This window comes from Schistocerca americana, chromosome 11 (genome assembly GCF_021461395.2).
Source record: "Schistocerca americana isolate TAMUIC-IGC-003095 chromosome 11, iqSchAmer2.1, whole genome shotgun sequence".
NCBI lineage: Eukaryota > Metazoa > Arthropoda > Insecta > Orthoptera > Acrididae > Schistocerca > Schistocerca americana.
In genome coordinates, this window is record NC_060129.1 from 153343691 (window position 1) to 153358146 (window position 14456).

The 14456-nt window shown below is 40.8% G+C and overlaps 1 protein-coding gene across 13 annotated transcripts in view; it reads right to left on the minus strand.

Annotated features, from left to right (window-relative positions):
* The window catches only part of LOC124554092 (eukaryotic translation initiation factor 4 gamma 1-like), a 656327-nt gene that overhangs the window by 165598 nt on the left and 476273 nt on the right, over positions 1-14456 (minus strand). For all 13 annotated transcript variants that reach the window (XM_047128148.1, XM_047128144.1, XM_047128153.1 and 10 more), the window contains one exon: positions 1916-2218. In XM_047128148.1, the coding sequence (XP_046984104.1) occupies positions 1916-2218 (303 nt within the window). The remainder of the gene's footprint in view (positions 1-1915; positions 2219-14456) is intronic.

Below are 14456 nucleotides of genomic sequence, written 5' to 3' on the forward strand. Positions count from 1 at the left end.
TTTACAGCTTTAACTGACTCAAGAACAATCTAGCCAGCTTTAGTCTTCTGTGCCAGCCATGAAGGAAAAATTCACAATCAGTCCGCGCCATATGATCATTAAATAACGTTTGTCAAGTCAGTTTCTGCAGAGCTGCTGTCATATTCGGTCAGTCAGCGCAGAACTACTGTACAGCACTTTCAAATGTTTAGAATCATTTGTGTAAATTTATAATCCAATATTTATTGATTGTGGATAATGTATTATTGCCACTTGTTGAACATTCACAGACTCCTCGAAGTCTGTGTAGTTTACCAATGATGTGTAACAAATTTGGGGTACAATCCACACTATAGCTGTCCAATAAATTTGGAAAGTGATGTCAGATATGTATAACATCTGCGAGGGGCGCTATATAAGTAATGCAACTAGTTTTTTCTGGGCGCACATTGGTTGTTTCTACGATTTTAATACATCATATTATTCCACACTCTTATGGCTACAGAACATTATTTTTCCAAAATTATAACCGATAAATGAAACAACCTTACACCACCTTATTGGGAGGGCCTTACATACGTACGACGATGTCCTTCTGGTCGACATCAAAGCCAATATCTTGCTGCATCAATAACCGCCACATCAGCCGTGCACTGTTTCCCGTGGAGTGCACCCTGCGTTGGGCCAAAAGAAATGTATGTCTGAAAGTGCGAGATCTGGGCTAGATTGTTGGATGACTAAGAACAGTCCACAGATTTTTTGTGAGCTCCTCTCAGGTGCACGGACTTGTGCAAGGCCTCGCATTGTCACAGAGAGGAAGTAGTTTCTTTGCATTCCTATGGCGACGAACACATCGAGGGCATTTCTCCAATTTACTGAGGGTGCCACAAAACACTTCAGAGTTTATCGTTGCACAATGAGAGAGGGCATCGAACAGAATAACCCCTTCAGAATCCCAGGAGACTGTCACCAAGACTTTACCGGCTGAGGGTGTGGACTGGAACATTTTCTTTGGGGAGAGGTGTTGAGGTGTGATTTCAGTAATAAACCCACGTTACATCTCATGTAACGATGTTTGACAAAAAATTGTCACAAGCCGCCTCGTAACATGTAAGCAATTCCACAGAGAAGGTCCTTCATTGCCCTGAACAGTTCTCTCTCAGGCGGTGAGGAACTGCCCAACTGGTGGACGAATATGTCAAGCACTACCGACAGAAATGTATAGTTGTGCTGCGGGTGTGATCCGTCAATCATCTTAAATGATGGTGACATGCCTTGCCCGACGTCTCACCGCAAAGTGCCGACGAATGTCTGCAGTGCTCTGGTTTTCTGCCAAAGGACACCGAACGACAGCTCTCCGCTCTGAATGGACCTCCACTATGTCTGCCATTTTAAAGGTTGTGTATAGTGCTGCCACCTATCACAACTTCAAAAACTATAGCGATTGAAGCAGGAATATCCCATGTCATCTCTTAACAAATTCCCCATTTTCTTCAATCAAAAAACTGACCAAGGAAAAAAAGGGGGTGGGGGAGATGTTTCATTGCTTGTGAAACACCACCCCCACTTTGATAGTGTTGTGTTAGGTCACTTAAGAATGACTTTAACCTCCCAGCAATCAACATCTGGATATTTGAATATCGTGTGCACTTTACCAAATTGCCAGAAAACAAATGTACACTGAACATGCAAACCAGTATTGGGATTGCATTACACTGTTTGTCAAATAACAGAGTGTGCAATGAAGTCTGACTTGCACTTGAGAATGCATATTAAAATGGAAGGATTATTTTTCACATTGTACTATCCTCTCATCCAAACCCGCAAGTCTCACGAAATTAGCCACTTAGTATATACAACGCATAAAATTTCGTAAGCACATTTGACTAAATAAATCTAACAGATAATTTGACAAGAGGCAGAGGAAAACACTCACCACAGAGATGGGAGGAACTATCGACGCCGAAGCTTGCTGCAACGGCGCTGAGGCTGCAGTGGGCAACCCCGGCTTCTCCTGCGACACCAGCGCCGGAGGTGTCGGTGCCGACGGCGGTTTCCTCCTGGGAGAAGCCGCTGACGGTGGGCCGGTAACACCGGTAACTGTAGAGCCGGAGCCCGGAGCAGTTCCGGCTGACGAACCCTTCAGTGCTGGGAAGTGCTCACGGCGGTGCACTACCTCAACAGCCGGTGCGTCGGTGCGTGCACTCACTACGGGGGTGCCGCCGACGTCTTGCAACTCCTGCGACGAGACCAGTTTGCATCACTCGACTGTACTCTAAGCCCATTCTTGCATCTTTATTATTCACTTCGAACTGACGTTTCAGCTTTATCAGTTCCGAGCAATTGTGAAATAATTGTGTTGTACATATTTTTGGAGAAAGCTCTAATTATTTGGTACCTTCTTTGTGAATTGCATTAAAACACACGTGATGTACGACACGGCATTCCCACATACCTACTGAGCTCCATCTTTACTCTCAGTCATTCCATGTCTCGCAGACCAGAGATTCCTGCTTCACAATTCCTGAACCTACTGAAATGTTATGGAAGGTTTCCACAATGTCTGGGATGAGTATTTACAATGTTTTAGCTCGAGATCTCCTTCGGCTTCATTTCTACAGCCTCTCGTGGACAGAGGTCCCACGTTTTCATCACCTACATGCATGCGGTACTGTGAAAGGTACTCTTAGCTTGTAAGCCCCTGCTTATGTATGCTTAAACAACTGTTTGTGCTGAATTACACTACTGATGGTATTTTTAAATGTATACGGTGACAACTGTATTTTTCAAAACTAGCAGAAAATTCATTGTTCAACTTGCAGAGACCATGTTCAACTAGCCATAAATTACATTTTTATGGAAGATTCAGCCAAGAATTGGTATCATATCCTGCTATTTTCTTGGACTTTTTGTACAGGAGCCTCAATCCTTTCCTATCAAAATATGTGAACCTGCCAATTACATTAGAACATTGTGGATCCCATATTTTGGTAGTTTAGTGGCCCCACATGTCAACTCTATGTTCTTTAATCTTTTTTGTCTTGCTGTGTCTAGAAAGAGTAGTCTTTATGCTTCCGAAGTTATAGAGTTCAATTTTTGACAAATGCCTCCCAATGTCCGAAAAACATCACTCAAATTTATTACCTTCATACACGCTGCTTTTTGCTCGAATATGACATTAAAGAGTCAACAGAAAATAAGTTCCGAGGAAACTGCTTCTATGTCCTTAAAAACATAAGTGCAGTTATGTACAAATCAATTTACAGCAATAAGCAGCAATAAAATGAATGAAAATCTAGACCCAGCCTCCCGCGGCCAGGTGGTGGGGGGCACACCGCAGGTATAAAGGGACTGGCATCCGCAAAGTCTCGGCACTTCGCCAGAAGATGATGAGTATGTCACTCGTCGAAACGTCGCAGTTTGAAGACACCGCCACCCGGCTGGAAGCCCGAGAACTCTTAGCCAGCTGTATACGCCGGGAAAGCATACATATACATTCACAAAATCCACATTAAACACACTGTACAACTGGGATAACTATTCTCCACTTCAGACCAAATTAATTGCGGATACTGGCTTCTTTACGTTCTTAATAATCACACTGGCTTTCTGATGTCTATGGTGCTTTTATGGCTTTACCCATGTGTTGCTCTGGAACCCAGTATATTTACTAAATGGTCAGTGGAAAGAACAGGGAGGGGGTGAGGGTGTATAAAGCTGACTAAGACTGGAATTTATTCACCTGCTTGAAATGCATTAATTACAAATTCAGCAGCATCATTGGAAACACTGCTTACTCTGATCCTGTCCAGACCAACAGGATTGAAGAGGTGATTTTTCTTGTCTCAGCATTTTTTTAGGGTGCAAGAACAACTAGTGAGTTAAAAAAACGACTAATCAACAACTCCAATTGACATAAGAGAAGATAGCTAAAAACAGGGACACGGAGAAAAGTCTATAAAATACACCACAGAGGAACGGAGGCCCAGAACCAAAACTTAAATGGCCTTCGCCATATCGCTACGACGGGAAAAATTAAATCGCGGTCGACAGCGTGCATGTCGTTTGCTAAAACGGCCGACAAGTCTCACAGCAAATCCGAGTGGGAATGTAAAGGTTAAAAAAAGGTTATTCCGTCAGGAAATGGCAGACAGTTAAAACTCGGGTGCAATGTGTAAAAAGTGGTAGAGGAGCACCACTTGGCAAATGGCGATGGCTATGAAGACAGTACTCAGTAGACAACCTAGTTAAAATTACTTCCTCATGGTGGGAGGGCTAAGAGGAGGTCGTCCAAGCCACCGGCTTCATAACCTGGAGCTTACTCCCTTTAAGTGAGGACCAGTAGCGATGCCAAAGTGGCACCACCACCTCCCGACAGATGGCAACACAAAGATAAGAACTACTGAGCTGAGGTACAAGGACTGCAGCCTCGGCAGCAACCTCGTTCAGGAACTCGCATAAACATCACCGTGGCTCCACGAAGAGTGAACAAGTGAAAAGTTTTTCTGGACCTGTCGCACTAAGAGATTGTCAGTGTACCTGTGTCGCCGGATATACTCTGTGGCCTGATACAGGATGAACAGCTCTGCTGTAAATACTGAGCAGTGTGCCAGCCGGAAGCCAATACCGAAAAACGTCGGTGCCAATGATAAAAGCACACACGACATCACGGTCCGTCCGAGAGCTGTTAGTGTACGCAAAGGTATTATCGCAAAGTTCCGTGCGAAGGTCACGAAACTGAAGGCACTCGAGCGAGGCCTCAAAGTGTGTAGCCTTCAGCAAACTTGCCTTCAGCAAACTTTCCTTCCTGATCAAACTTAATTTGTTCTATTTGTTGCTGTGTAACAAAAAAGGATGATGCTCGAAACATTGACATTGCTTAACTTGAACCAATCGAGAGGCGTCAATATTTGGTTATCTAAGGGCCTCTGTAAACTAGGACGAGCTGCCAATCTTTTCCCTGTTCCTTTAATTGCATCGCAAGGAGATTTTCCACGGATGGTTCCAAGGAAATTCCACTCAGAATAAATGCTGAAGTTATTTTCATGCAGACATAAATTGATAACATTTTTGAAATTCTTGTCCTAAACAGCAGATTCAATACTAAAGTAGTAATTATGCTTGATTTCTCCTATTATCATCCTTCAAATATGAATCAACTTCATTATGAATGAATGAACTGCAATGATACCATGGTAAAGGCAGTCGTTAATGATGTAGATGTATAGTAGTTCTTTATCATCGAGGTAAACTACAAACGGAAGCAGTGTGGCACGAGTGTTCTCCCAATGAAACACTAAGAGCATCTTGAATGACAAAAGTTCTTACCCCATCAAAACTACCACTTCAACACCTGCAAGTTTTTCTTTCAGTTGCTGTGACACGAAATGGTGGCCTGTCAGGACTCTGTTTCAAATCACAAAATCACTATCAACTAAATAAGGAAGCAACTATAATATTTACTCAGAATCCGAACAAGACAGTATCAGCAATTTACTCAGTCTGTAGTGGAGAATTATTACAGTCTTAAGAGTCTTTATGAAGTTTCAACTTCCCGAATTTTCATTTCTTTTACTGCTGCTTACTGCGCAGTTGATTTGCACACAATTATACTCATATTTTTAAGGACATAAAATTAGTTTTCACTTAAATTATTTTTTGTTCATTCACGACCCACTCGAGCGTATACACTGTAAATGAAAAGTAGTGGCTTGGAACAATGTTAGTGTTGATATAGTGTCTGGACTTTCTGGTATGTTTGAGGGATGTTTCAGCACTAAGCAGACGTGGGTCAAAAATTAAATTATATAGCTTCTAGATATACCAAGATGATTAAGATTGAAGAACATCCGGTTGAGATGTGGGCCCCTAAAGCTACCCAAAATTGAACATTTTCATGAAACTTGCAGGTGTGTATATTCTGACAGACAACTGAAGCTACCGTACAAAAAGCACAAGACGACATGTCTGTAATACACATTGTTGGCTGCATCTGTTCATAAAATTATGATTTCTAGCTCTCCAAGTGGCACACTGAATTTTCTGCAGTTCTTGAAGTTCAGCTGCCACAAAATGTATTAAAAATCTAATAAGTACCATATTCCAATTCAGTACTATAAGTTGTTCAAATACACAAAAACAGTGGCTTTTAATTTAAGGAGTACCTTTCATAAAAGTTATGGCATGCATGTAGGTGGTGCAAATTTCCAGCTGTTGTCTGAGAGGCTGGAGAAATGGAACCAAAGGAAGTATTGAGATGAAACTTTGTATGTAACTATCAAAGGGATTGTTGTACCCAATTCATAAATTTCATTGGATTCGAAAATGGTCTTTGGAAGGATGTACCAAGATGAAACACTATATGTATCCATCAACGACACTTTGCACCCAATCCACAAATTTCATCATATTTGGAAATGACTGATTGGGTATTATAGCTAAATCTGGTCCAGTTGACATGAAATAAGTCTGGTGTAAACAGCTATAGGTACCAAAAGACGGTTTTTTTAGCACAATATTGTACACAGTGGAACATGAAATGCTATTATATGATTAACACTATTGTTCTTATCAGGATGTTCGTAAGTCATTTTGCTCTCCCCAAACAGCAAAATTCATTTACTACTTCAAGTGTCATTTCCTAATTTAATTCCCTCAGCATTACCCGATTTTATTTGACTACAAAAATTTGTTAACATCGAGTATAGATTTAAACGTCAGGAAGTCGTTTCTGAAAGTATTTGTATGGAAGTGAAATGTGGATGACAAATAGTTTAGACAAGAAGAGAATAGAAGCTTTCGAAATGTGGTGCTATAGAAGAATGCTGAAGATTAGATGGGTAGATCACATAACTAATGAGGAAGTATTGAATAGAATTGGGGACAAGAGAAGTTTGTGGCACAACTTGACCAGAAGACGGGATCGGTTGGTAGGACATGTTCTGAGGCATCAAGGGATCACCAATTTAGTATTGGAGGGCAGCGTGGAGGGTAAAAATCTTAGAGGGAGACCAAGAGATGAATACACTAAACAGATTCAGAAGGATGTAGATTGCAGTGGGTATTGGGAGATGATCAAGCTTGCACAGGATAGAGTAGCATGGAGAGCTGCATCAAACCAGTCTCAGGACTGAAGACAACAACAACAACAACAACCAACAACAACAACAACGACAACGACGTTCCATTATCCTCATTTTGCTTTTGTTGATGTTCATCATATATTCTCCTTTCAAGATGCTGTCCATTCTACTCAGCTGCTCTTCCAAGATGATACAAAAAATTATTTTAATGTCGATGAAACTGCTCTCTTTTTTAACTGGTTACAAAAAAAGACCTTACGTTTTAAGGTGAGAAATGCGATGGTGGGAAATGCAGACAGACCTGAAAAATTATCTCCTTTGGTAACTGGTAAATTTGAGAAGCCGAAGTGTTTCAACAATGTGAGAAATCTGCCACTAATTATGAATTCAATAGCACCACATGTATGAGCAGTTCCGTCTTCACATCAACCATGCATGTACTGGAAGCTAAAATGGGAGCAAAAAATGGGAAAACAATGCTGCTAGCTGACAGATGTCAAGCACACCCTCAATCTGCAGCCCAGGATTATTAAGTTTGTTCCTATCTCCTAATGTTTGTCAGAAGCCCAGATCACGTAAGAAACAGATTCACCGTCCTTACGGCGGAACAGGCAACCATAAAAATAGTTTTCCCATCGGTCAACAGATGTTGCAGGCGACGCTACAATGTTAAATGACCTGTCCATGTCGCGGAATTGGCAACGCTGTATCTTCGGTGACGAATGACGCTGATTTGCGTTCGGCTAGAGCGCTGCGTGCGAAATGCATCCGTCACACTGCTGACTGTAGCTCATGAGCGGCTGTGGTTTTTCCCGAGTTATCAATCTAAGAATGCAGATTAGCTTCTTTAATTCTACAAACCAAGTTTATTCCTCAAAATCATATGTGAAATGAAATGAATGAAAAGTAACACACAAACATTTCTCGCGAGTTACCGTTTAAGTGCAGACTGTATTGAAGTCGGATAGGTTTTACACTCGCCTACCATGCCGTCTATTTCCTCTTTGCTATACAGCTCTTCTGATGCGGATTGAATGGTAAAAAAGATCTCCACGTGCAGGTTAACACTAGAAAGTTTTCAAAATCCGCACTTGGTTATGATGCTAATTAAGGCTGGTCATATTTCACTGACAGTCATTTCAAATTTAAATTCTTTTACTTTGCATGTAACTTATCGTAAATGATATAAGAGTGGCACAAAACGATGAATTTTGAATTGTTATTGAAAGGGGGGTGCAAACGCGGTAATATACAAGTGAAAGCGTGTTTCTCGAGCATATTTTGGCGGTTGTCAACTCTGAAGAGCCACAGACGGCAAACCATAATTACGTTAAAAATTTACTTTGTACAGTTTAAAGACAACCCGCAAATATTTGCAACAGACGTATGATTTTATCTGCAACACAGTTATTACCGGGGATATCCGCACTCGCGCAGTCCTGTTACTATAAGTAGTGTTGTTATCGAGTGAAAGCTATGTGAGGATTATTAGCGCACAGATAAAAACAAATTAAAATTGGCAGCATCTATAGTTTGCATGCTATGCTCGTTCCCTTCTATTCTCGTCCCTTCATTCCAGTATAAACGCTTGTTCACAAGTATAAACGAATGGCAGTGAACATTGGCGAATTATCTATGAACACTCAATTGCAGCAGTGTTAACGAGGTTTTACACTCGTTCACTTCGTTCGCTCTAGTATATACCAGGATTTAGAGGGACCGATGACCTAGCAGTTAAATGACGGCTATTACTCATGTATTTCACTGTTGCTATTTCAGCTCTAGAGCCATTTTCAAGTACCAAGGGAAAGGTCTTGTATAGTAATGCTTCTTAAATTGTTTACTAAATGTTACCACACAAGAAGCCTGGAGATACTGACAGGTTTCAGATAGATTATATAATGGTAAGACAGAGATTTAGGAACCAGGTTTTAAATTGTAAGACATTTCCAGGGGCAGACGTGGACTCTGATCACAATCTATTGGTTATGGACTGTAGATTAAAACTGAAGAAACTGCAAAAAGGTGGGAATTTAAGGAGATGGGACCTGGATAAACTGACTAAACGAGAGGTTGTACAGAGTTTCAAGGAGAGCATAAGGGAACAATTGGCAAGAATGGGGGAAAGAAATACAGTAGAAGACGAATGGGTAGCTTTGAGGGATGAAGAGGTGAAGGCAGCAGAGGATCAAGTAGGTAAAAAGACGAGGGCTAGTAGAAATCCTTGGGTAACAGAAGAAATACTGAATTTAATTGATGAAAGGAGAAAATATAAAAATGCAGTAAATGAAGCAGGCAAAAAGGAATACAAACTTCTCGAAAATGAGATTGACAGGAAGTGCAAAATGGCTAAGCAGGGATGGCTAGAGGACAAATGTAAGGATGTAGAGGGTTATCTCACTAGGGGTAAGATGGATACTGCCCAAAGGAAAATTAAAGAGACCTTTGGAGATAAGAGAACGACTTGTATGAATATCAAGAGCTCAGATGGAAACCCAGTTCTAAGCAAAGAAGGGAAAGCAGAAAGGTGGAAGGAGTATATAGAGGGTCTATACAAGGGCGATGTACTTGAGGACAATATTATGGAAGTGGAAGAGGATGTAGACAAAGATGGAATGGGAGATACGATACTGCATGAGAGTTTGACAGAGCACTGGAAGGCCTGAGTCGCAACAAAGCTCCGGGACTAGACAACATTCCATTAGAACTACTGACAGCCTTGGGAGAGGCAGTCCTGACAAAACTCTACCATCTGGTGAGCAAAATGTATGAGACAGACGAAATACCCTCAGACTTCAAGAAGAATATAATAATCCCAATCCCAAAGAAAGTAGGTGTTGACAGATGTGAAAATTACCGAACTATCAGTTTAATAAGTCACAGCTGCAAAATACTAACATGAATTCTATACAGACGAATGGAAAAACTGGTAGAAGCCAACCTCGGGGAGGATCAGTTTGGATTCCGTAGAAATATCGGAACACGTGAGGCAATACTGGCCCTACGACTTATCTTAGAAGCTAGATTAAGGAAAGGCAAACCTACGTTCCTAGCATTTGTAGACTTAGAGAAAGCTTTTGACAATGTTGACTGGAATGCTCTCTTTCAAATTATGAAGGTGGCAGGGATAAAATACAGGGAGCGAAAAGCTATTTACAATTTGTACAGAAACCAGATGGCAGTTATAAGAGTCGAGGGACGTGAAAGGGAAGCAGTGGTTGGGAAGGGAGTGAGACAGGGTTGTAGCCTCTCCCCGATGTTATTCAATCTCTATATTGAGCAAGCACTGAAGGAAACAAAAGAAAAATTCGGAGTAGGTATTAAAATTCATGGAGAAGTAATAAAAACTTTCGCCGATGACACTAATTCTGTCAGAGACAGCAAAGGACTTGGAAGAGCAGTTGAACGGAATGGATAGTGTCTTGAAAGGAGGATATAAGATGAACATCAACAAAAGCAAAACGAGGATAATGGAATTTAGTCGAATTAAGTCTGGTGATGCTGAGGGAATTAGATTAGGAAATGAGACAAAGTAGTAAAGGAGTTTTGCTATTTGGGGAGCAAAATAACTGATGATGGTCGAAGCAGAGAGGATATAAAATGTAGACTGGCAATGGCAAGGAAAGGGTTCCTGAAGAAGAGAAATTTGTTAACATCGAGTATAGATTTAAGTGTCAGGAAGTCGTTTCTGAAAGTATTTGTATGGAGTGTGGCCATGTATGGAAGTGAAACATGGACAATACATAGTTTGGACAAGAAGAGAATAGAAGCTTTTGAAATGTGGTGCTACAGAAGAATGCTGAAGATTAGATGGGTAGATCACATAACTAATGAGGAAGTACTGAATAGGATAGGGGAGAAGAGAAGTTTGTGGCACAACTTGACTAGAAGAAGGGATCGGTTGGTAGGACATGTTCTGAGGCATCAAGGGATCACCGATTTAATATTGGAGAGCAGTGTGGAGAGTAAAAATCGTAGAGGGAGACCAAGAGATGAATACACTAAGTAGATTCAGAAGGATGTAGATTGCAGTAGGTACTGGGAGATGATGAAGCTTGCACAAGATTGAGTAGCATGGAGAGCTGCATCAAACCAGTCTCAGGACTGAAGACAACAACAACAACAACAACAACAACAACAACCACACAATGCTTTGCGTTTTGTTATCCATATCTTATATTGGTTTCAGTTTTCACATTTAAAAATTATATATGATATGATTATTGTACAGGAAGGGCTGCCACGTTATATCAGAATGTAAGATCGACAAAATCTAGATAGGATCAAATGCTTAGAGCTCTTTATTAATTCTTACTCTTAACTGATTTACTGATTTACCTGCATTTAAAATCCACTCCCGTAACCTTTCTTTATCTTTTACGGGAAATTTGAACATTTTTTGCTAAGGATTTGTCCATCTATTCCTTCCACAGTTGATATACTCACAGGCCCTCGTCATGACGACTCGATCCACTACCACGGGTATGTCAGAAACAGCTGTACTTCACAGACGCCAAACGGTGGAAAGCTGCACTCTTTCGGACAATGTTGCCACATATTTCACAGAACAGAGTGCCATCTAGTGGTTGGTGCCACAAGTAAGGGTGTGACGCTGTTGCCACCTGGTGGCCGTTCCCTGACAAGGGTTGCCTGCTAGACCAAGCGATCGGGCAATCTGTTTCTTACGTGATCTGGGGTCAGAAGGCTGTATTTATGCACAACAATGGCATGAACCCACCATCAATTACTAAATCAATTTTAGAAGTAATGCATTATCAGTGTGTATATGTTAACAATAAAAAATTTCCTGGATTTCCTGGTTAAAAATACCTTATTCCAGGTGGAAATAGGCTTTTTCCGTGTTATGTGACTGTACACTTTCCAAAGTGCTGAAATGAAAACTTATTTACTTTTGTCAGCCAATCATAGCTGATGTCACATGACAGTCAACCAATAGCAACATCATTTTTAAGTAACGTGAAACCACAAATAGGAAAAGTTACTGGTTAAAATTAACTTATGAACAGTACAGCTAAAAGCAAAGCTATGTTTCCGGATATCTGTTGGTCCTTTTTGCAAGCATTACTCATTCAGATACATCAGACACAAATCTGTCAGTAAAATTTTAAATTATGACAAACAGCTGGTCTTCTGAGGCCAAAATTTTTCTAAGTGGCTAGTCCTCAAAGTTTTAAGTTTTTAATGAGACTCCAACACACTGTGATTTAAGAAATTCATCTAAATTCTCACATGTAACTTAATTCTTTTTGTGTAAAAACTAATTTACTCCGAAAGTAATGGTTCCCAAACAACTATTTGCAATATTTTTATGCGAACTGTTTGAACAGTGGTCAGAGAGCACCAGAAAACAGGTGTTACTGGGCATGTTAACTACAATGACATAGGAAGCCTGTGCTTGGCGTTTGCTCTGTTCATCAACCTTTCGTCGGTTGCATTTCTTTGTAAAAGTTCACGGGTAGTGGAGGGCCGTATTTCTGTGTGGAATTTCATAGGTAGTGGGGCATTCTGTGTCCACGTGCAGCACTGCAGCATGCTGCTCAGAGAGGACATATGGAGGTACTGTGCTTATGGCAATTGTTTTATCATATCCTAATCAGATAAGGAATGCAAAACAAGAAAAAAGTCGCTGGAATAATTCATTTGAAAATTATACTCTCAAACTCGAGGTACCCTAGTATTTTGCCATGTGGTCACTAATAGATTATTTTTATTCATACTCTTTTCCATCAAGTTTATATCCTCAATTCACTTGAAAAAGATAGTACAGAGAAATACAAATCTCCTGCAAAAAATAAAAAGCAGTTGTTTGTGTATGCCAGAAATAAGGACAATAAGTTTTCATGACCTTTTCGAACAGTATATCAAATTAAGAATGTTATCTGTGAAGACAACAAACTGTCTAATTGCAGTTTATATTATATTTCAGGAGTAAATATAAGGACTTACGGGGAGTTACAATGATAAAACACAGTGTGCTGCCGGTCTATGCTTTACATATGAATGGTGATCCATACATTTAAGACATAAACAACACGAATTAAGAAATTAAGTCTAGAGTGATTAAACATATAAATATGTCTGCTTGTGTCTGTATATGTGTGGATGGATGTGTGTGTGTGCGCGCGCGCGCGCGCGAGCGAGTGTATACCCGTCCTTTTTTCCCCCTAAGGTAAGTCTTTCCGCTCCCGGGATTGGAATGACTCCTTACCCTCTCCCTTAAAACCCACATCCTTTCGTCTTTCCCTCTCCTTCTCTCTTTCCTGATGAGGCAACAGTTTGTTGCCAAAGCTTGAATTTTGTGTGTATGTTTGTGTGTCTATCAACCTGCTAGCGCTTTCGTTCGGTAAGTCACCTCATCTTTGTTTTTATATATAATTTTTCCCACGTGGAATGTTTCCCTATGGAAGGAAACATTCCACGTGGGAAAACTTGTATATAAAAACAAAGATGAGGTGACTTACCGAACAAAAGCGCTGGCAGGTCGATAGACACACAAACAAACACAAACATACACACAAAATTCAAGCTTTCGCAACAAACTGTTGCCTCATCATGAAAGAGGGAAGGAGAGGGGAAGACGAAAGGAAGTGGGTTTTAAAGTTTGGGTTTAAAACCCACTTCCCCTCGCCCCCCCCCCCCCCCCCCCCCCTTCCTGATGAGGCAACAGCCCGCCGCGAAAGCCTGAATTTTGTGTGTATGTTTGTGTGTCTATCGACCCGCCAGCGCCCCCACTCGGTAAGTCACCTCATATATATATATATATATATATATATATATATATATATATATATATATATATATATATATATATATATATATATATATATATATATATATATATATAATAGAAGGAAACATTCCACATGGGAAAAAATTATATATAAAAACAAAGATGAGGTGACTTACCGAACGAAAGCGCTGGCAGGTCGATAGACACACAAACAAACACAAACATACACACAAAATTCAAGCTTTCGCAACACACTGTTGCCTCATCAGGAAAGAGGGAAGGAGAGGGGAAGACGAAAGGAAGTGGGTTTCAAGGGAGAGGGTAAGGAGTCATTCCAATCCCGGGAGCGGAAAGACTTACCTTTGGGGGAAAAAAGGACAGGTATACACTTGCACACACGCACATATCCATCCACACATACAGACACAAGCAGACATATTTCTGTGTCTGTATGTGTGGATGGATATGTGCGTGTGTGCAAGTGTATACCTGTCCTTTTTTCCCCCAAAGGTAAGTCTTTCCGCTCCCGGGATTGGAATGACTCCTTACCCTCTCCCTTGAAACCCACTTCCTTTCGTCTTCCCCTCTCCTTCCCTCTTTCCTGATGAGGCAACAGTGTGTTGCGAAAGCTTGAATTTTGTGTG